Source organism: Leucoraja erinacea, chromosome 19, assembly GCF_028641065.1.
Source record: "Leucoraja erinacea ecotype New England chromosome 19, Leri_hhj_1, whole genome shotgun sequence".
Lineage (NCBI taxonomy): Eukaryota > Metazoa > Chordata > Chondrichthyes > Rajiformes > Rajidae > Leucoraja > Leucoraja erinaceus.
In genome coordinates this window covers 17,802,756-17,825,782 of record NC_073395.1, presented here as the reverse complement: position 1 = coordinate 17,825,782, position 23,027 = coordinate 17,802,756, and the positions used below count along the sequence as shown (strand labels likewise).

The 23,027-nt window shown below is 44.0% G+C and overlaps 1 protein-coding gene across 2 annotated transcripts in view; it reads left to right on the top strand.

Moving 5' to 3' along the window:
* Positions 1–260: 260 nt before the first annotated feature.
* The window catches only part of LOC129706277 (A disintegrin and metalloproteinase with thrombospondin motifs 20-like), a 270,471-nt gene continuing 247,704 nt past the window's right edge, over positions 261–23,027 (top strand). Inside the window, exons 1-2 of one of the 2 annotated variants that reach the window (XM_055650461.1) lie at positions 261–5,026; positions 5,784–6,127. In XM_055650461.1, the coding sequence (XP_055506436.1) occupies positions 4,936–5,026; positions 5,784–6,127 (435 nt within the window). In that variant the 5' untranslated portion in view covers positions 261–4,935. The remainder of the gene's footprint in view (positions 5,027–5,783; positions 6,128–23,027) is intronic. The other variant, XM_055650462.1, reaches the window with a different exon arrangement.

The following is a 23,027-nucleotide window of genomic DNA, read 5'->3' as shown; positions in this document are numbered from 1 at the left end:
CAACTATAAGGAGAGGTTGGACAAACTTGGATTGTTTTTCTGGAGTGCAAAAGCCTGAGACTTTTGTCACTCTACTGTCACTCTACTGAACAACGGCTGTCACTCTACTGAACAACGTACCTCGGTGACTGCCAATCACCACCACCCCCCCGGACACTTATTATTATTTATTCAAATCGTTTGCTATGTCGCTCTTCAAGGGAGATGCTAAATGCATTTTGTTGTCTCTGTACTGTACACTGACAATGACAATTAAATTTAATCTGAATCTGAATCTGAGAGGTGATCTGATAGAAGTATATAAAATTATGAGAGGCATAGTTAGGGTAGATGGACAGAATCTTTCTCTGAGGGTGAAAACATCAAAGACCAAAAGGCATAGCTTTTAAGTGAAAGGTTAGAGATGTGCACGGCAAGCTATTTACACAGAGCGACGGGTGCCTGGAACTCACTGTCAGGGGTCATGGGGGAAGCACACATGTAATAGTCATGCTTAAGTGGCATTGAAACAGGCACATGAACAAGCAGATAGAATTAGTTTAATTTGGCATCAGGTTCGGCACAGACATTGTGGGTGAAAGCCTTTTTCCTGTGCTGCCCTGTGCTATGTTCTATGTTGAAATAATGATGATGGGCAGAAAGGCCTCCCCGCTCCACATTCGATTGGCTTTTCAAGTTCAATCTTGAAGCTAAATGCAGCACGTAGCCAATATTTTAGTTACTATCTCACACCTCATCTAATCCCCACTAGTTGCGGATGGCAGAGGGCAGTTCTGATGGAAGGTTATTGGCAAATATTCCGAGGCTGAAAATATCAGGTTTTGCCGGTGGGAGATGTTGCACCTTTGGAGGTCAAATATAAGAGAAAATATACAACTAATGGCAAGACTCTTAACAGAATACGGAGGAATCTTGGGTATGTCTGCTACTCCCTGAGAGTGGCAATGCCAGTAGATAGAGCAATACAGATGGCATATTGTATGCCTGCCTTCATTGGCCAGGGCATTGGGCATGGCAATCAGGAAGTTATGATACAGCTTTCTAGGTCTTTGGTTAACCAACTTTTAGAGTATTGGCTGCAGTTCCATTCGTTGCGTTACAGGAAGGATGTGGAGGCTTTGGAAAAGGTGTGGAAGAGATTTACCAGCAAAATGTCTGGATTAGAAGATATTATCCATGAAGAAAAGTTGGACACACTTCAATTGTTATCCTTAGAACACTGGAGGTTGCGGGGACTTCTGATAGAAGGTTATAAAATTATGCGAGGCATAGATACACTTTTTTACATTTCATGGATATTGTGTGGAAACAGGCCCTTCGGTTCACCGAGTTTGTGCTAACCAGCGATCACCCCGTACACTAGAACTATCCTAAACACTAGGGGCAATTTACAATTTTTACAAGCCAATTGACCTACAAACCTGTAAGTCTATGGAGTGTGGGAGGAAACTGGATCACCCAGCGAAAAACACTTTTTCTCTTTTTAAGACATGGCTTTATGTGAAAAGGGCACAGTTTAAACAAGATGCGTAGAACAATTTTTTTTTACACAGAAAGCAGTGGGTGCCTGGAACGCATTGCCATGGGTGGTGGTGGAGGTAGGTACGATAGTGCTGTTTTTAGACATTTTTGGATAGGCACATGGACAGGCAGGGAATGGAGGGGATTTAATCACCTGTTCACACTAGTTCAATGTTGTCCCATTTTCTTCTCCACTCCCTATACACTATGAGCAATTTTACAGAGGCCAATTAACCTACAAACCTGCAGGCGTTGGGATGTGGGAGGAAACTGAAGCATCCAGAGGAAACACATGCAGTCACTGGGAGATTGTGTGAACTCCACACAGACAGGATCTCCAAGGTCAGGATCAAACACGGGTCTCTGCCACCATGTGGTAGCATTTCTACCAGCTGCACCAATGTGCCACCCTTCATCTGGAAGCACGAGACTTTGTTGATGCTTTGGTGAGAAGAAACAAGCCTGCAATTATCACAATGTAATAAAAAGGATCTGCAGATGGTGGTTTATTGCAAAGATGGACGCAAAATGTAAGAGCAACTCAGCAGGTCAGGCAATGTCTCTGGAGAAAATGAATGTATGACTATGAGTTAAACCAGCATTTTGTGTCTTTCTCTGCAACTATCACATCTCAGTCACTAATCATACCGTTCATCGGATTTGTAGAGAGTTGGACTAAACTGTTCTAAACTGTAATATGTTCTAAACTGTAACGTGAATTATATTCAATAGAATATGATCTGAATGTTGTCAAATGTTTGGACCATAGAATAACTTTTGCAGATAATCTATTTTTATGGCATGAAACTGCCTGCAGAATATAATGGAATATAAATGCCAAGTGGTAACAGTGAGTGTATATAAAAGTTAAAATCATGCTCATCACCAAAATTGTGGGCCAAAGGGACTGTTATTATGCTGTACTGTCCTATGTTCTAACCCCATACCCCAGTTATTTCTCTGGTGGATTTGATGTTAATAAGTTACTTGCGGCAGCTATTGGTTTGCAATTGATTTCCAAGCGATCATTACCCCTGTGGATATAATGTACATTCCACTGCCTACCAAACTTTGAAGCCTTTTGTTGCAAGTTAGTGAATTCAAACATCAGACGTGCTATAGGGGGTCTGTGTTCACTATATATGTTCAGAAGCTTTGAAGTTCAAACGATGGACAATGGTTTTTATTGTTTTGTGGAGAAACTTGTGTTGCACACCACAATTCCAAACATCTTCAGGCAAGAACACTCGCTGCATTTCTATAGTATTCTACAAACAGCTTCATGTAACAAAAATAAATTATCTGTAAAAATTATTCTCTGTTCCAAACAGTTGATAGCATTCAGATGATTTCCTGATGATAATAAGTCACGTTATAGTTTAGAACAGGCTGTACCACCAACTTTCTATCGATAATTCTGATGGAGGTTTTAATTGAACAGTTTGATTAGTGACGGAGGCTTAATAGTTGCATCCTTGTTTCTTCTCACTGAACCTCTCACAAAGTCTCGCGCACACAGAAGACAGCCGGCACATTTGGCGCAGCTCGTAGGCCTGTTTGATTCTGACCTTGGGTGCTCTCTGTGTGGAGTTTGTACGTTCTCCCTTTGACTGCCTGGGTTTCCTCCGGGTGCTCTGGTTCCATCCCATGTCCCAAAGCCATGACGGGTTTGTAGGTTGATTACCCTCTGTAAAATTGCCCACGGCACATAGGGAGTGGATGAGAAAGTGCGATAACATAGAACTAGTGTGAACAGGTTCAAGAGCAGCAGCGGTAACCTCAAGATATTACAGTGGTTTCCAATAAGATTATTTTATTTGTGGATCCAGTTCTCTGCATAATTACAATCCAGTAAACATACATTTTATTTGACGAAATCCCTACATATCTCTAAAAAATATGCAATAAGCAAAAATTCAAATTGAAATCCTTAACTACTGCATTGCTTTTTTTCCCCAACAGATCCTATCTATTTGCTTTACTGTCCAGACGTTGTTATGAAAAGCTCCAGCCTCTAGTGCTTTTCCTCCCCAAGTGTCTCCAAATCCACTAATAACCCAATGACTAGCATCCAGATTAATGCAGACAAAACAACAGATCCTGAAGGAAAACCAAGTCCACCTCCCCCATTTTCAGTCCGCCAAACTGATTTCCAAGTTTCAGACCTTGTTACTTTCGTGAAGGAAAAGTATGTGGTCATTGCAGCTCTAAACGTCCGTATGGATTGGGGACAAGCAATTTGTAACTCATATGTTTGATCTGAATGACTTCCAAGGCCATTTCAGACGGCAGTTCAGAATAAGATATGATGGTAAAAAAAAAGACACAGTGCTGGAGTAACTCAGCAGGTCAAACAGCATCTCTGGAGAACATGGATAGATGGCGTTTCCGGTTTGCGTTTGTAAACCAGCATGTGCAGTTCCTTGTATCCGAGATTTTCTGTAATTGCAGTCTGGATCTGGACAACTAATTTCCTTCTACTAAAGGCACGGACCTGTGGTGTTTAGGGCAACGTACTCGGTGTCAGTATATCAGCTAGGTTTTTCCAGATTACTGCAAAAACATATTGAAGACCCTATGGAAATGTTAGCGTTTTAACCTTTAAACAGCTGAGGCATGCTGTGTGTTGTGGGGCAGGGCTGTTACTCTGGAGGAAGACTGTCTTTCCACAGGGTGGTGGGATAGTGCACTCCTCTACCTTCAGTCCACCTAGAGACCACCTTACCGGTAGAACTGAGATGACTTGGTCGGTGAACCGATCTGATGACAGTATTCTAATAAATCCAATTTAATGGGAATCGGCCTCCTTGTAAACCCTGTAAATCTGGCTGTTAACGGGACTGGGAGATTACTGTACGTCGTGTTTTCCTGTACACTGATTCTTCACACCGATGTCAGCAGTGCGGAGCGTTCGCGATCCAACCGCAGCTTCAAAAGGGTTAAAGTATTGCTGGCAGCCGGGGCAGCGCCTGCCTCTCTCTCTCTCCCGCAAAGGCGGATTGGTTAGGGAGCAAGGCAAGAGGCGGGTTCCTGCCGTTTGATGTCGGGTGGCAGAAAGGATCAATGGAGTGTCCGCTCGCACCATCCTCTCACCGGCTCGCCTTCCATCGCTACCCCGAACCCGCCCGCGGGGAGATGCACTGAAGCCCGTGCTCGGGCGCCTGGGATGGCGAGCGCTTTCGCCGGCGTCAGCCTGGTGAAATGAGTCCGTGCAGGCAATGGGCGTTTGGGGGGTTGTGCAGACTTTTCTCTGCCTCTCGATGTTGCTGCACAGAGCATTTACGTAACCCGCAGCCTCTCCCCCAACCTCCTCTGTTCCTACTACTGCTGCTGGCAAGCCCGAGCCGGGTGTGTTTTGTGTTACACTAGTGAAGCCGGTGACGATTTGAATGCCTGCTTCGCTCAGGGAGAATCATGCATTTGGTGATTTGGGCAGAAGGGCTCCTGTGTCAACTGCTTATATTTCTAACCCCTTCTCGGGAATTGCGTTTACATCCGAAACAAGGTACGGTGCTGGCACACTTATATCGCACGGTTGCAGAGTATGTGCACATGCTAAGAATAGGTGAACATTAGAGAGAGAGAGGGTACACTTTGATGCACATATACATTGATGCATGCACACGTACGTGGAATACGTTTATAATTCGGAGATTCAGCATTTTCTTGTCTAGAACAGATTTATACGCGCAAATATAAAATAATTTGCGTTAATGTGTAGATGATGTTTATAATGTGACATAAACAGCCAAACAATATATTTAGTTGGGCTACTTAATCCTCAACTAAAGTTTAGATATATTGGATAGTCATACTTTAAAAAAAGTTTATTTTAGTTTATAGATATACTTCGTGGACACCGGCCCTTCGGCCCACCGAGTCCATGCCGACCATCGATTATCACTAATAGAATTAGTGTGAATGTTATTCTACATTCTCACCCACTCCATGCACATTAGGGGCAATTTATAGAGGTCAATTAGGCCTCGTACGCCTTTTTTGTTTGTGGGGGGGGGGGGGGGGGAACCGGAGCACCCGGAGGAAACCCACGCGATCACAGGGGGAACGTGCAGACCACACAGACAGCAGTCGAGGCCGGGATCGAACCCGGGTCTCCGGTGCTGTGAGGCAGCAGCACTACCAGCTGCACCACCGAGTCGCCGTTAGACATAGGAAACTAGATGTAATGACTTTGTTTAAGAGAAGTGCCCCTTGACATTGCGGGATCCGGAGTGTAATTGAACATTATTGATTCGTTGCAGAAAACTTAATAAAACAGCTAAGATCTTATGAAATAATTACGCCGACACGGGTGAACGATTTCGGAGAGGTGTTTCCTCGTGCTCTTCACTTCAGGAGGAGGAAGCGGAGCTCTGGGCTGGAGCCGTGGGCTACGAGAGCTCACTATCAGATCAGCGCCTTCGGACACCTCTACCATCTCAATCTCAGCGCCAACTCTGACTTCATCGCGCCCTCCTACACAGTCAGTCACCTTGGCAGCCGCTGGCCCGGAGAGCCGCACTCTGACTTGAAGCACTGTTTTTATGCCGGACATGTCAATTCTCAGACAGAGCACACAGCGGTCGTCAGCCTCTGTACCGGGCTTGTGAGTATATCTCCTCTGGGCCGGGGGGCAAGGGTGGGATTGGGAGGAGGGGCGGGGGTGGGGGTCTGTTTCAATAATCATTTCGCCCGATGACAACATCAGTTCAGCAGCCGAGGAGGTCGGGACGGGTTGGAGGGTTTTTGTTTTAGAGATACAGCGTGGAGACAGGCCCTTCGGCCCACTGAGTCTGCGCCAACCAGCAATCATCCGTACACTAATTCTATCCTACACGCTAGGGGCAATTTACACAAGCCAACTAACTTCCAAATATGCACGTCGGGGCACCCGGAGCAAACCCACGCGGTCACGGGGAGAACGCGCAAACTCCATGCAGACAGCACCCAGAGTCAGGCTCGAACCCGGGTCTCAGGCGTTGCAAGGCAGCGACTCCACCACAGTGCCGACGACAGCCGAATCTGCCAGTGGCCTTGATCCGGGCTATGACGACAAGTGGTGAGGAAGTCTGGTCCCGAAGTCGCCTCTATTTCTATATGAGATGTATTTTTTTAGTGCCCCGGCTGCTTGAACGACGCTATTCCGCTGCATTTTAAATGAGGAGTTGGTGACCGATCGCGCCGTCGGGGAACCTCGGGTGGGGAGCACTAATCAGCTGAGGGGTAGGGCCGAGCGCTCCCTATTCACGATGGGAGGGCAGTCAAGAACTGGGGAACAAAGTGATACAAAGTATCCTTTTGTGCAAAATAAGTACGAGTGTCTTCAAGGAGCTACAACAGTGTTTTGCTGAATGGAAACTGGTCAGTTTTTAGTTTTAGAGATACCACGTGGGACTGGGGAGAACTTACAGAAGCCAATTAACCGACAAACCTTTGGACCGTGTGATGAAACCGGAGCACCTGGAGAAAACCCACGCGGTCACGGGGAGAACGTACAAATTCTGTACAGACAGCACCCGAGTTTAGGAACAAACCCGCGTGTCTGCTGCTGGGAGGCAGCAACTCTACCGCTGTACCACTCTGCCATTCTAATACGTATGAAAACACTCTTACAACACGATAGGGTGGGGGTTGAAGATGGACGTCCCTCTCTTTCGCAGGCCTGTCCTTCCCAATTATACAAGCCAGAAATCACATTTTCACGGCAGGTTACACAGCAATTAGAGCACGGATATTCTCAGCCTACTCAAATATCGCATTGCCTGTTCTAAATTAAACATGTTACACGGTTTGAAAATATGTGCCATTCACTGTGCTGCATCTCAGCTTATGCGACTCGGAGGTCACTGGCCAACTGGCACAGCCAAATCTGCCAGTAGCCTTGACCCTGGAACTTTGTGTCTAAGGCTCATTTTAGTGTTTATCTCAAACTGGTGAAAGTGCACTTGGAATCAAGTTTTAATTTGGGTTTATTTCCGATAATTCCTACACATTTGCACTTGGTAATTAATTGGAAGGAATTTATCCTTGTGCTGCTGTGTATAACGTAACGTTCATACATTTGGGTGCATTTGGGACAGAACAGGTTTCCATTTTGTAGAGAAAAAGAAAAAGGGTATCTTTGGTGGAAGACGCATGTGTAGAGACGAAAGAGGAGCTTGCCAGCTACGTGGAGGACAGAGATGTGTGGTGCGTCCGTCACCGTGCTCTTTGGAAACCAGCACCACCCCGTCACTAGTGTTTTCAACGATGATGAATGCATCTTTGGTCAGATGTGTGTGACCTATTGACAGATGTGCATCACAGATGAGCAAAAGTGAGTATGATAGGGGTAGAGAAGAATACAACACATCAAAACCCATAGCTTATGCTTGGCCTATGATTGGTTTTATAACTTTCGGAAGAACATTTCCTGTTTCCTTCCTTCAGCACAGACACGGAGGTAAATTTATGAAGCAGCTAGTGAATTACAGAATGCTGCCCAAGAACACCGATATAAGTCAACGGGGGTTCACGGGCCATATACCTGGATAGTTGGCATCTGTGAATTTGCCACCTCGTAATGAAAGATAAATTTCCTATGTGCAAAAGCGTCTCATTAATTTAGTCTGAATGGCAGGCACATATCTGTGTTTTTTGTCTTTGGCATCTAGATGTAAGAATTTGGTTTGTGGGGCAACGATTGAACATTAGTTTACACCATGGAGATTAGTAATCCTGGGCAATGCATGTTCAACTTGCAAACCACATACTGGGCCAAAGATAGACGCAAAATGCTAGAGTAACTCAGCGGGACATGCAGCATATTTCTGGAGCGAAGGAATGGGTGACGTTTTGAGTTGAGACCCTTCTTCAGATTGTCTGAATAATGGTCTCAACCCAAAACGTCATGCATTCCTTCTCTCCAGAGATGCTGCCTGGCCCGCTGAGTTACTGCAGCATTTTGTGTCCTTCTTCGGTTTAAAGCTGCACCTGCAGTTCCTTCCTACACACATACTGAGCCATTTACATCTTGACATTACAGACAAACATCAAGACACTGAGTTGCAGTAAACATATTGTTAGTCAGGGATATTTATTACTGCTCTATGCACAGTGCTAAGAGCCTAGGGTCAGGAATAAAAACAAAAAATGCTGAAAACACTTGGCAAGTAAGGCAGCAACTGAAGAAATGGAAAAAAGTTCAGGTTTTAGGTCAGATACCCTTTGTCAGAACTAAAAAAGTGAAAAGGTGTAGTTAGCTTTAGTTTATAGAGAGGGTGGGAAAGAATTGGATAGAACAGAGGGGATCTCTCTGGCAGTGTGAGGCCAGTGTCACTGTGGTGAGACAACATTTTTGAAGCTGCCTAGTTTGTGGATGAGTGAGGGAAGTTGGAGAGAGTGAGAAAAAAAATAAACGGACATGCCAAACCTGTGAAATGCGGATTAGGGGGGCTGCGGAGAATGGAAACCAAAAGGAGAATGCTGGACTGGCCAGCAAATTCAGGCAGTTCTAGCAAAAGGAAAACGTAAGTTAATTTTGCAGGTGGGTGATCTGACTGCAGAACTGGCCCGTTCTGAGCAAGACAGAGAAAGCAAATTACCTGAAACTGTTGATTTTGTTATTGAGTCACGAAGGATGTAATGTGTCCAGATGGGAGATGAGGTGCAGTTCTTAATGCTTATACTGTATTAAGTTTCATTGCAATAGTGCACGTAGGCAGGTCACAGTGAAATGGATTAATTATACTGACTGATGACAGGAAGTCATCTGTGGATGTGCTATGCAATGCAGTCACACAAATGCTGTTCAGATTCTCCAGTGTAGAGAGCACAGCTCTGATGAACTGTCTTTAATCTGAAACACTCACTCTATTGCTCTTTCCACTGATGCTGCCTGATCAGCTGAGTATTTCCAGAGTGTTCCTATCAAAGCATCAGCAAAAATATCTACATAACTGCACTTGTTTGATGCTCATCCCACGACTGGGAACTGACCAGACTTCAAACCTCTGCTTTTATTAGTCAATTGGTTGATTGTAATGTAAACTTTATCCCCTCCCTCTGTTCTCGTGAATGTTTTTATTCATTGAAATCGTGTCAATGCAAGTAAAACCTGTCAAACGGAGTTCCAACTCCATCTTGAAATTTGTTGATGACTCTACCGTTATTAGATGAGTTACGGATAATGGTGAGTCAAAGTGTAGTATGGAGATCAATCAACTGATTGAATGGTGTCAGAAGGACAACGTTGCTCTCAACATCAGTAAAACCTAGGAACTGATTGTTGACTTTAGAAGAGTAAGGTCGAGGATCCACAAAACCTATCTTCATCCACGGGTCAGTGGAGAGAATCATCACCTTCAATTTCCTGGGTTTGCATATCAGAAGATCTGCCCTGGACCCAGCACACTGGTGCGAAGATAAAGAAGGCCCATCAACATCTCTACATCCTTAGAATATTGAGGGGATTTGGTATGTTGATGGATACTCTCTTGAACTTCGACAGGTGTACGGTAAATAGTATATTGACAGGATGCATCGCAGACTGGTTCGGCAACTCGAACACACAGGGAGGTTACAAAAAGTGGTGAACACTGCCCGATCCATCACGGGATTGACCCTCTCACCATCGAAGGGCTCTATAGGAGGCACTGTCACCAAAAGGCAGCCAGCATCATCAAGGACCCAACACACCATGCTCTCATTTCACTCCTGCCATCATAGAATAGAATAGTTTCTTTATTGTCATTGTAACATGGGCCATGTGCAACGAAATTTAAAATGTCAGCCAGTCAGTGCAGCATTCAAACATTTCTAAAGCTAACGAAACATCCACGGTAAAATAATAAAGATAAGCAAATAAATAAAAATCACAGACAAAGCACGCATACACACCCAACCCTCCATCCTTCTGTCGATTTCACCGTTACCACAGTCCCTTAGTCTGTATCATGAACAAGGTATAGGATTGTGAAAACTAATTTCCGGGTCCAGGAACAGCTTCTTCCCAATAACCGTTAGGCTATTGAACGCTACAACACCCACTAAACTCCAAACTGCTTTGGTTGCACTAAGGCTGTGGGATTCTTTAGGGGGGTTTTGCACTATTTATTGCACTTTTCCTTTTATATCTTTTCTTTTCTGTTATATTATCTATTGAGTTCTGCATTTACAAGCCTGTTGTGTTGCTGAATGAATTTCATTGTTCCGTTTTGGTACATATGACAATAAAACATTCTTGACACTTGACTCTTGAAGAACTCCAAGTTGTTAACCATTTTAACTCCCCTTCTCATTCCCATACCGACCTTCTGTCCTGGGCCTCCTCCTTTGACTGAGTGAGACCAAATGCAAACTGGAGAGAACAGCACTTGATGGCAGCTTGGGTAGCTTACAACCTAACACTATGCACATTGAATTTTCCAATTTCAGGTGACTAACCTACAAGCAACCCCCCCCCCCCCCCCCCCCCCCCTCCCCCCCTTCCCCCCCCCCCCCCCCCCCCCCATTTCTTCCCTTTCCCCCCCCTGGATTTGCACATTTCTCTCCTTTCCCCTCCCCCCCCCCATCCACTTCCGCCTATATTCCTTCCTCGGGCTTCACAATTCACATCTCTACTATCCTTATCTCCAGGGGCGGAAAACACGGGGGGGGGGACAGAGGGGACGTGCCCTCCATGTTTTGAAAGGTGGGGGACATCCACCCCTAAGTTTTTGTATTCCAGATTTAAATATCCGGTGAAATCTCCGCTTTTCGCGAGAGTGGGGGTGGGACTGATGATCGCGGACGCCGATTGGAGGATAGAGACATCGGTCAGCAGGCAATGGGGGCGGGGCATGATTCAGCGCGATGATTGGAGGAGTGGTGGGGGGGGGGGAGATGGGACTGAGGATAGAGCGTGTTGTTTGGAGGAGGGAGACGTGGCACAGACCTGCGCTTCATCCGCAGCCAGGATGATCCCGGCCGGCTCTCCGGTGCAGTCCAGACAGGGCTGTGGCTAATCCAGTGAGACAGGCAAAGTTAAGCAGCATTTAGCGCTGGATTGAGCCTCCGAAGCCTCGTGCGAGTGTGTGTGTGAGTGTGCGCATGTGCGCGCGGCCCCCCTGTCCTCCGGTCCCCTCCATGTTTTGGCAGCGGTTTCCGTCTCTGCATATCTCACACTTGGTGTCTTTTCATCTCTGACTGTCTTACCATCTGCCTGACAAAAAAAGCCTCTCCTGCATCCACCTATCAGTGTTAGATATGTCTCCACTAGTCTTTCTCCACCCCCCATCACAATCAATCTCAAGAAGTGTCCTGACCCAAAAAGTCACCTATCCATGTACTTCACAGATACCTCTTGACCAGCACTATGTGTCATTCTCTTGCTTGTTGTGATGTGCTAGATGTATTGCCTGTGCAATTCCAAATTCTACATATAACGCAGGACTATGGTTGAAGCCAAGGGCCTTGTCCAAATCCCTGTTTTGCTCTGTTTCTATTTCCTGTGCCTTTGATTGTGATAACAACTCACTTCTTTCTTAACACCATGTACTTTCCAAGCACGCAACTAGGAAGCAACCTTTCCTTCATTCTTTCTCCCACATATCACTTATCCCGTCCCACCTCTTTTCCAGCTTTCTCCCCGACTACAATAAAACTGAAGAAGGAATCCAACCCAAAATGTTGAATATCTATTCCTTCCACAGATACAGCCTGACCGTCTGAGTTACATTGACACTTTGCATTTTGTTCAAGATTCCAACATCTTTGGTTCCTTGTGTCTCCGTTCTTTCTTGAAGTCCAACATTGAAACGTACACAAAATTGTTTATAAATTTACTATCAAATTGCATTTTTAGTTTAACTTCTCTAGCCTAAACAATGCTTCCATTCGCAACCTAAAAGCTTTAAAACCGTGTTTCCAGCCAGAAGGCAGGGCAGAGCAGCATGGTGGCACAGCGGTAGAGTTGCTGCCTTACAACACCAGAGTCCCAGGTTCGATCCTGACTACAGGTGCTGTCTGTATGGAGTTTGTACGTTCTCCCCGTGACCTCCCCGGGTTTTCTATGGGAGCTCCGGTTTCCTCTCACACTCCAAAGGTTTGTAGGTTAATTGGCCAGATAAAATTACAAATTGTGCCTGGTGTGTCTAGGGTAGTGCTAGTGTACGGGGTGATCGTTGGTCGGCATGGACTCAGTGGGCCGAAGGGCCTGTTTCCTCACTGTATCTCTAAACTAAACAGCAGTGGGGAAGCCTTTCCTTTATGGAGCAGGGCGAAGGAAGCATTAGTTAATTGTAAGGCACATTAGTTAATAAAAAGAAGGTATAGCAGCGTGTGGCATTTTGGAATTTCTGTTGTGAAAGTGGCTCTGGCTGAGGCAAGAGCTTGAGACTCGCTGGTGACGAGACTTAGCAGAGTTATTGGTAAGAATAGATAAAGTCTATTAACGTTACTCTTCAGTCTTTCTGCTGACATGATGGCAGAAAGAACATTGGTGTGCTCCTTTTGCAGGATGTAAACCATAAAACAAAATAGTACAACATAAGAACAGGCCCTCTAGCCCACAATATCTGGCTGAACAAGACAATCTAATCTAAATAATTCTTCCCGACATTCTCGGAAGCTATACATGCATTCAATTTGTCTTTACACAGTGTTTTCACCCTGGGGTGAAATCCCTTCCCTTATTTGAGTGGCATCTCCACCACACTCTGCCCCCAATGTCCAGCAGCGGAAGGACCCTGGACTGTTGCCCTCCCCCACTGAGCCTTAGCTTTGGCTGCACCGAGCTTCAGTGCGTCCCTCAGCACATACTCCTGCATCCCAGGCGGGCCAGTCGGCAACATTCCCTGACAGACATCTCGCTCTGCTGGGAGGTCAACGAAGTTTGAGCAGACCAAAGAGCGTCTTTCACCAGGTCGATGACCTTCCAGCAGCATTCGATGTCCGTCTCTGAATGCGTCCCTGGGAAAAGTCTGTTAATCATGGAGTCCTCTGTTATGGAGCTGTTTGGAATAAACCGTGACAGGGACCTTTGCAAACTTCTCCAGTCTCTCTCTGCAAATCCACACACGTGCAACCTCTCCTATGACAAAAGTCTTGTTGCAATCTGAAATGTCGATCTTCCCTTTGCCTCTTCAGATGCCGCCTGGCAGATGGTACATTATTGCAGGTTAATTGGCCTTTGTAAAATTGCCACTATTCTGATGGGAGTAGACAAGATCAGGATGGCATGGTGGAGCAGCGGTAGAGTTGCTGCCTTACAGTGCCAGCGACCCGGGTTTGACCCTGACTACGAGTGCTGTCCGTACAGAGTTTGCCCGTTCTCCCTGTGACCGCGTAGGTTTTCTCCCGGAGCTCCAGTTTTTATCCCACATTCCAAAGATGTACAGGTTTGTAGGTTAATTGTCCCTAGTGTGTAGGATAGTGCTAGTGTACCAGGTCGCTGGTTGGGGCCGACCCGATGGGCTGAAGGGCCTGTTTCTGTGCTGCGTCTCTAAACTAGAGCATCCTGAAATGGAAGGTTCAGCAGCTGGAGATTGTGGTCCATGTCACGTGATGAAGGTAAAAAGAAGGATAAGAATCTACTGGCAGATTTCACTTATCTGCATCTCCCCATCAGCTCTGAAGCCACCCATTCCCTGTCTGCCGACACACATTCAAGCAATGGTGTGACTGTCTTTCTAACCCTGCTGTCCACCAACTTCTTCAGCCCATGGATGCCCCATTATGACACCAGCCACCACCCCAGTTCCAAAATCAGTTCAAGCTTCTGCAACTGGAGCCCATTCCTGTACATATGGTTGACACAAAATGCTGGAGTAACTGAGCGGGACAGGCAGCGTCTCTGGAGAAAAGGAATAGATGACGTTTTGGGTCAAGACCCTTCTTCAGACTGTACATATGGTTGTTGAGGTCACTACAAGTGTCATAGTCATAAAGTCCTAGAGTGATACAGTGTGGAAACAGGCCCTTTGGCCCAACTTGTCCCAGCTACACTTGTCACACCTGTCTACGTTTGGTCCATATCCCTCAAACCCTGTCCTATCCATGTACCTGTCTAACTGTTTCTTAAATGTTGGGATAGTCCCAGCTTCAACTACCTCCACTGGCAGCTTGTTCCATACACCCACCACCCTTTGTGTGAAAAAGTCACCCCTCAGACTCCTTTTAAATCTTTTCCCCTTCAACTTAAACCTATGGCCTCTGGTCCTCGATTTACCTTCTTAATGTTGCTTAGTTTTGCCTACTCTGTGCATCAGTGTCCACCAGTTCCCATTTGGTGCAGGATGTGGATTTTGGTTGGCCAGACTATCTTTATTTGTACAGATTGTAATTTAGAAAATGGAAATTAGACAGTGGAAGATTCGGCCACCTGCTGTCTGCTAACATCAATCCTAAACTCTGGCATCACACTTTCTAACAATGGCTCAGTTGTGTTTAAACTTTCGGGATAACTGTTGCTTTTGTTTTTATTTCAGGGTCTCTCTTCCCACCATTCCCCATTTCTCAGAGCCTTTGTTCCCACCGTTTCCAAATTCTTCAGAGCCTCTGTTTTTGCCTCTTTTAACTTTGCCGACCTCTGATCCCTCTCTGAACTTGCAATCTCTGTTCCCATTGCTCTGTAACTTTCGTGCTCTCATTTCCTGACCTGAAACATCAGATGTTCAGCTATATCTCCTCTATTCCATTAGTCTGAAGAAGTGCCCTGCTCCAAAATGTTGTCTGCCTCTCCACTCTTCTCTCTCCCACCTGACTCACCAGCCAATCCACCCCTCCTTGTCTGGATCTCTGCCCCATCCTTTCCCCTCGCCTCTTTCCATCTGCTCGCTATCTCCCTTCTATTCCATCTGTCTGAAGAAGGATCCTGACCCAAAACACATCTGTCCATTTCCTTCCACAGATTCTGCCAACCCATTGAGTTCCTGCAGCACTTTGTTTTTGATTCACTATTTCAAGAGATTGCAGTCTCTTCCTCCCTGTTTTTAAATTCTTAATGGCTCTATTTTAAAACACTCAGGAATGAATGTTTCCAGACACTTGTAGCCTCTATTCCCACTGTTTCGCTATCCTCGATGATTTTACTCCTCTTTTTCTCAACATTCATTCTCTGTATGGTCTTCATGTTTAAACTCTTCAGGTTTATTTTCCAACTTTTTCTACACCCGTGCAGCTCCGCTCCCACTTTTCTGGAATTCTGGTGATCCCTGTTCCTGTTTATTTTTACACTCCTGTTATTTTCTATAGTCTTGAGTCTTTATTCCACTGTTTGTAAACCTAATGCCTAAATTCTTGGGACTCTGTTTTAACATTCCTAAACTCTCAGGACATCTATTTCTTGCTGACTCTAAACACTTGGGACATATTTTCCTGCATTTTCTAAACTTTGTTCATAAGTTCTTACACTCGGTGCATTGGCTACCCTGTTTCCAAACGCTGAAGTCATCTATTCAAGTTGTGTTTAAGTTCTTCGCAACTCTGTACCCATTGTTTCTAATCTCGTGCCGTTTCTGTTCCCCATTTTTCAAAAGTCATTATCATGTGTTCCACGAGCTTTAATCTGTCCGACCCTCTGTTCCCATTGTGTGGAAACCCTTGGGACCACTATTCCTGATCTCCCATTGTTTGGTTTCTCTGCTCTTTCTAAACTCTAACCATTTCCTTACCCACTGTATCCAAACTCTCAAAGCCTTCGTTCCATTCTTGGAGTCTCTATTCCTGCTGGTACAACATTTTAGGCACACCTCTTGTTCCGTCTTTGTTTAGCCTTGGCTTCTCTGATTCCTGAGGACTTTTTTTTATCTCTGGTTCCCTTTTCCTGATGTCTTTAAACTCAACCCCCTTTTTTTTGTTTAAGAAGGAACTGCAGATGCTGGAAAAATCGAAGGTACACAAAAAAGCTGGAGAAACTCAGCGGGTGCAGCAGCATCTATGGAGCGAAGGAAATAGGCAACGTTTAGGCCCGAAACGTTGCCTATTTCCTTCGCTCCATAGATGCTGCTGCACCCGCTGAGTTTCTCCAGCTTTTTTGTGTACCCCTTTTTTTGTTGCTGATTTTAACATTCCTAGTGAGTGCCATCACATTTAAAGGGTTCAGCACAGTGGTGTAGATGGGTCAGAGCTGACTCAAACAGCTGAAGGAAACTCGAAAAACTGTGTTCCAACTCTTGCAGTCTGGGCTGTGAAAGATCTCCGGAATTTTTTTTCTCAAAAAACAAAGTTTTTTGAAGGATTAAAGCAAAATCAAATCAAATGAAACTACTTTCTGCTTGTCCTACTTCCTCACACTTGCTCTCCTCTATATGGATGAATGGGTTTGCTGTTCCGGTACCATTAGAAACCCGATCAGCATGCAGACTCCCCCGCATGAGTGCTCGATAACTGTGGCAAATTCAAGGCCTGCTGTCAGTAGCAGAATTCATGCAGGAAATCGCTGGCACAAGCTCCGTGTTCAGACCAGCATCCCAAACGTCTTGACATGTTGGGAGGGCAGATGTGGGAGGATGAGGTAGGATGATGGCATAGCCTCGGCAGATGCTGACAAGTTGATGCTGTGAACTGTTGATATTTTCCCACAATATATTTGACTGATGGGACAGTCGTTATTTCTTCAAAAGGACGGACTGCTTACAGTCCATCATGCAAACAGGCCTCCCTGCAATCAACTCCATCTATACCTCAAGCTGCCTGGGGAACATAGCCAACATAATCAAGACCACTCACACCCCAGTCATTCCTTCTTCTCTCCTCTCCCATCAGGGAGCCACGATACAGAAACTTGAAAGCACATACCACTGTTGTTATCAGACTCTTGAACAATCCTCTTGCTGGAGATGAATTCCTGATCTTCCAATCTATCTCATTGCATCCCTTGCATTTTGTTTTAATCTGCACATTTCCGGTAGCTGTAACATAATATTCTGCACTGTGTCCTTTTCCTTTTTGTACTACCTGTAGTTTGCATGTATTATACTCATGTATGGTATGATTTTGACTGGATAGCATTAAAAACAAAGTTGTTCACTCTATCTTGGTGCATGTGATAATAATAAATATATACCAATAATATTTCTCAACAAGTAATTCCCACAAATCTATTTGTCCTTCAAAAACATTTATTATTTCTTCAGAAAACAAAATCTGGGTTCTATACACAAGACCTAAACTTTTACACATGTTTGGTTCTCTCTGACCATTCTCAAGGTCTGTCCGTGATTATGCACTTTGTGTTAATCAATGTATATCCCATGTATGTAGCAGCGAAATAAGCAACAATTTCTAATTTGAAAGGAGAGGTTGTCAAATCAAGGGAACGATAAAAATTTGTGTCATTTTCACAGTCTTTAAAATGCTGGAAAATGGAAATCATTTGGTGTTGTAGATCTGCTGTTTATCAGTGCTATTTTTTTTCATAATTGTTATTGTGCTGGTCTCTCTCCATCCCTGATTCAATATCAGTCCCTTGGGAGCTTTGGCTCTTTCTCTAATTCCATTTACAGTATCAGTATTTTCATCATTGAAGGAGTTGATGGTACTCATTGCCCATCTCTTTTCCACATGTAATTGTTTTGACATCCATTACACATCCCCTGTCATATTGGCATTCTTTTGACAGTTTAGCGTTCTTTGATTTGGAAGGGGCTGCAGATGCTGGTGTACACCGAAGATAGACACAAAATGCTGGAGTAACTCAGCGGGACAGGCTGCATCTGTGGATAGAAGGAGTGGGTGATCGACCCAAAACGTCACCCATTCCTTCTCTCCAGAGATGCTGCCTGTCCTGCTGAGTTACTCCAGCATTTTGTGTCTACCTTCGGTTTAAACCAGCATCTGCAGTTCCTTCCTACACATATCAAAGATCTGTTCTAGAGTTTGGTAATGACGTGGGCTGTTCTCGATTCTGTTGGTATGTGCTTTCATGTTTTCGTTCCTTCTACGCTGTGGGAGAAGGGAGAAGTGGGAATGTCCATGATCTGAGTGGTCCGTGCCTATGTTCTAAAACCCCATGTTATTATTATATCAATGATTTTTGTTCAGCACAATTTTGTTTGTTTCGTCCTCTCCACCACTCTCCACATTTTTCTTATTGGGCTTATATTCTGGTACATTTTGTTCTGGACCATCTTAAAGCCGAGTATCATTAATGACCACCTTGTCTTCATTTGAAGTCGGATTTATGCCTGTAATTCATTTGGTTTGTTCCTTGTGTTTGCATTAAGCACAATCACTTGAGATGTCCGTACTGAATCTCATGTTTCATTTGCATATCGCTTACGCCCTCCTCACAGTTTACACACTTCTGTTGTCCCTTGTTTGCTTTAGAGGTATTATTTATTCATAAATATAGGAAATATAAAACCCTTTGAGCTTTCATTACTATTCATGGTCACGGCCAGCTGTGGAGTTCTGCTATAACACAGTATCTTCCTAAGAAATCTCACATTATAGACGATTGTGTTACAAAAACAATTGTGTTAGGGGGTATATTGGGTTAGGTAATAGAGTTTTAGACTCACAATAACAGCTTTTTCCATGCAGAATTTTCAAAAATATAGGCTTTTTATTTTACTTTTTTTCTACATGCTAAAAACACTAAAGGCTGTATGTTCCATTGCTTTAATGCACAAGTGGCAATAGAAATTATTATTTATCGATTTCAATGGCCATCCACGGTGAAACTGACAGACTGTGTCCTTAAGAGACATTACTGGTGGGAGATTACATTGGAAACAGGATTTTCCCCTGAGACAGTTATTTTTCCAAAGCAGCTTTTTCTTCTATTTGCCAATTTCCAAAGTAACTTTTAAGCAGTTCTCCAGTTCTCACTTTAAATCACATTATAATCAATTAGGCCCAAGTAATACAAATAGTGTATCCTAACTCATCAATTGCTTTATCTGCAATTCATGTTATGGAACATGCATTGTAACAGAACTACCTATACCCTATTCCAGCTTACTGTCCATATCCATAAAAACACACAAATTGCTGGAGTAACTCAGCAGCTCAGATAGGTGGCATTACAAGTCGAGACTATTTGTAGTGGGGGAGAACAAAGGTGGAAAAGGGGAGAGGCAAGACTAAGCATGACATGCCATCTCCATTGAAGACAGACACAAAATGCTGGAGTAACTCAGTGGGACAGGCAGCATCTCCGGATAGAAGGAATGGGTGACGTTTCGGGTCATGACCCTTCTGAAGACTTCTTCATTCTTTCAGTATTAGATTGCTTAACCTTTAGCCTGAAACTGTGCCCCTTGTCCTGCACACCTCATCATTGTGAACAGCCATTCTGCATCTAGTCCAGGTAGCCCAGGTAGAATTTTTCAGGGTTCTCTGTGACCTCCATGCAATTTTCTGAACTGCAGTGAATATATCTAATTAACCCAATCGCCCTCAACACATCAGAAATCTTACTAAGGCCTTTTACAATTGCGGCAAGACATTCAGTATTTGCTCCCATACACGTGGACGAGTGGAGCTGAAGGATCTGTTAAAGTGCTGTATTACCTGTTGGCCAATCAGTTCTAGCTTCATACCAGTCCATTAACCCAGTTTCATGTACATTAATTTTGCAGGCTAATTTCTCACCCTACCCTGCCCTTCCCGTTGTGCCCCATACACTGGGCACCGCATACTCTCCCCAAACTATTTCATTTGCCAGATTAAAGAAGTTAATATTCCCCGGGCAGATGAGAATGCAGTTGAGTTTACAGTTAGGGCAGCCATAACATTATTAAATAGTGGAGCAGGCTCTGGTTGGTGAATCCCTCTGCAAATCTCATCCTTCCTCAAGTTCTGCAGTTCTCCTGAAGTCTGCAAGTGCATTGTTTCTGTTGGATAGGACTCTCGAACATGTTAATGTCAATTATTAAATTATTGGTTATTTAATTATGAATAATCAATTATGAAAGAATAATTGATAAAATATTTGCTCTGTTTCCATTATGGAAAATTTAAAAAATCGTAAAAAAATCTCCACGAGATGTAAAGACACCATTATATTACTTTAACATTTTCTTTGAGTATAGTCATTAAGCATTTCAAAAAGAATAATTGGTATTGATTTATCAATTTATTACGATCACTGAGATACAGTGGAAAAACTTTGTTTTACGTGGTATCAACGCAAATTGTACTGAGTGGACACATACCATACATGTGTACAACCATTAGTGCAGGAGGAGTAAGGAAACAGAGTGCAGGATATCGCGTTATAGCTATGGAGAAAATGGAGATTTAAAAAGTGCAATGTCCGCAACAAGGTGGATTTGTAGATCGGAATACATCCTGACCACATGAGATGTCTGTTTAAGAGTCTAATACTAGCAGGGAAGAGCCTATTATTGAATCTCTGGTATCTATTTTCAAGCTTTGTATCTTCCGAGTTTACGAGAAAGGGGAGAAGAGAGAACGATTGGGGTGTGAGTGGTCCTTGTTTATGATGGCTGCTTTCCCCAGGTGGTTTTGAGTACATGGAGTTGATGGGGGGAGGTTGGAGGGGGAGGGGGGGAGATGATATTTTGTGTGATGGACTGCACCGCATCTACAACTTTCTCTAATGTCTTGCAGTCTTAGTCAGAGCAGATGTCCTACTAAGTTGTGATGTATCCTGATATGATGCTTTCTACTGTGCACCTGTTGCAAATGGTAAGACACAAAATGCTAGAGTAAGTGGGACAGGCAGCATCTCTGGAGAGAAGGAATGGATGACATTTTGGGTCAAGACCCTTCTTCAGACTCAATTGGTAAGAGTCTGGGAGCCGTGCAAAATCTCTGGAGTAATCTGAGGAAGTAGAAGGAAGTAGACTTTCTTGGCTGTGGTCCAACTGTGGTTGAACCGAGTAACATTGTTGGTGATAATGACACCAAGGATATTGGAACTCTGGCCGATCTTGAACTCAGCACCTTTGATGCAGACTGGGGTGTGTACTCCATCCTGACTGCCTGAAGTTGACGACCAGCTTCATCATTTTGCTAATATTAAGGGAGAGCTTGTTGTCTTAACACCATGCTACTAAGCTTTCTATTGTCTTCATGTATTCCATCTTTGTTTGAGATGCTGTGCTTTATGCTATTGTCATCTGCAAACTTTATTTTAAAGAGCAGTGCACATGATGTCAATAAATAAGAGTCTGACGTCATTGCGCTGTTACCAGCAATACTGCCTAATTTCACTTTGTTGAACATCTGTTATATAGCATGGACGCATTGCCACAATCGACAGATGACTTTATGTTATTCAGTGACTCCAGCTTGGTCCAGATTTCCTTCTTGCTGTCTGTAATGGCATAACAAAGATTGCACCTTGATTTCCTGTACAGATAGAGATCATCGAACTTGAGCGCCAAAACCTTTGGAAACACTCAAATTGACCACTTTTGCACGGAGTCCTCTATACATTTACTGACAAAGTCTGTGGTAGCAGTGCCATTTAGGATGGCCACAGAGTCCTTACTTTTTTAAACATTCATAATTTTTTTATTTTTCATCTATATCGGAAATCTCCTCGGGGCTGCCTCAGTGGAGGAGGAATGTGAGTAAGATGGCCAAAAATCATAGCGATATATGGTAGCATTTTTTCTAAAATCAATACACAGCGCAGACAGGAAGTGGTCAAGATGAGACTTTTGGTTATATGTATAGACTAGACCAACTGGGTCCTGCCACACTGGAGGGCTGGTCCCCCACGAGCAGAATTCAGTGTACTTTGATAGCAACAATGGTGCGAACAAGGCTAAGCACAGGGAAAGAGCAGTTATTTTTTCCAAGTTTCTGCACATTTGTGAACATTTTCATAAATCTCAGGAAATAATACATCATATTTTCAGATGAGACGATTTTTGACGTCATGGCATAAATCTCTATTGGAATATGTAAAAATTTCACCTTTAGCGCGTCGTGTTTTCGAGGAGATGTGAAACGCAGACAAACAAATACACACTAAACACACACACACACACACACACACACACACAAATACACACACACACAAACACACAAATAAATACACACACATACAAGATCAGAGTTTTATAAGTATATGGATAAGATAGGAGCAGAATTAGGCCATTCGGTCCATCACGTCTACTCTGCCATTCAATCATGGCTGATCTATCCCTTCCTCTCAATCCCATTCACTTGCCTTCTCACCATAGCCCCTGACACCCGTACTAATCAATAATCTATCTATCTCTGCCTGAAATATATCTATTGACTTGGCCTCGAAAGCCTACTGTAGCAATGAATTCCACAGATTCACCACCCTCTGACTAAAGAAATTCCTCCTCGTCTCTTTCCTAAAGGAACATCCTTTAATTCTGAGGCTATGACCCTGGTCCTCGATTCTCCCACTGATTGAAATGTCCTCTCCACATCCACTCTATCCAAGCCTTTCACTATTCAGATGGGATTAGTTTAATTCGGCCTCATGGTCAGCACAGACAATATGGGCTGAAGGGTCTGTTTGTGTGCTGTACTAATCTATGTTCTATGTTTTTCATAATTTGTTTGTTTCTTTGGCACACCGTTTCTTTGTGTTT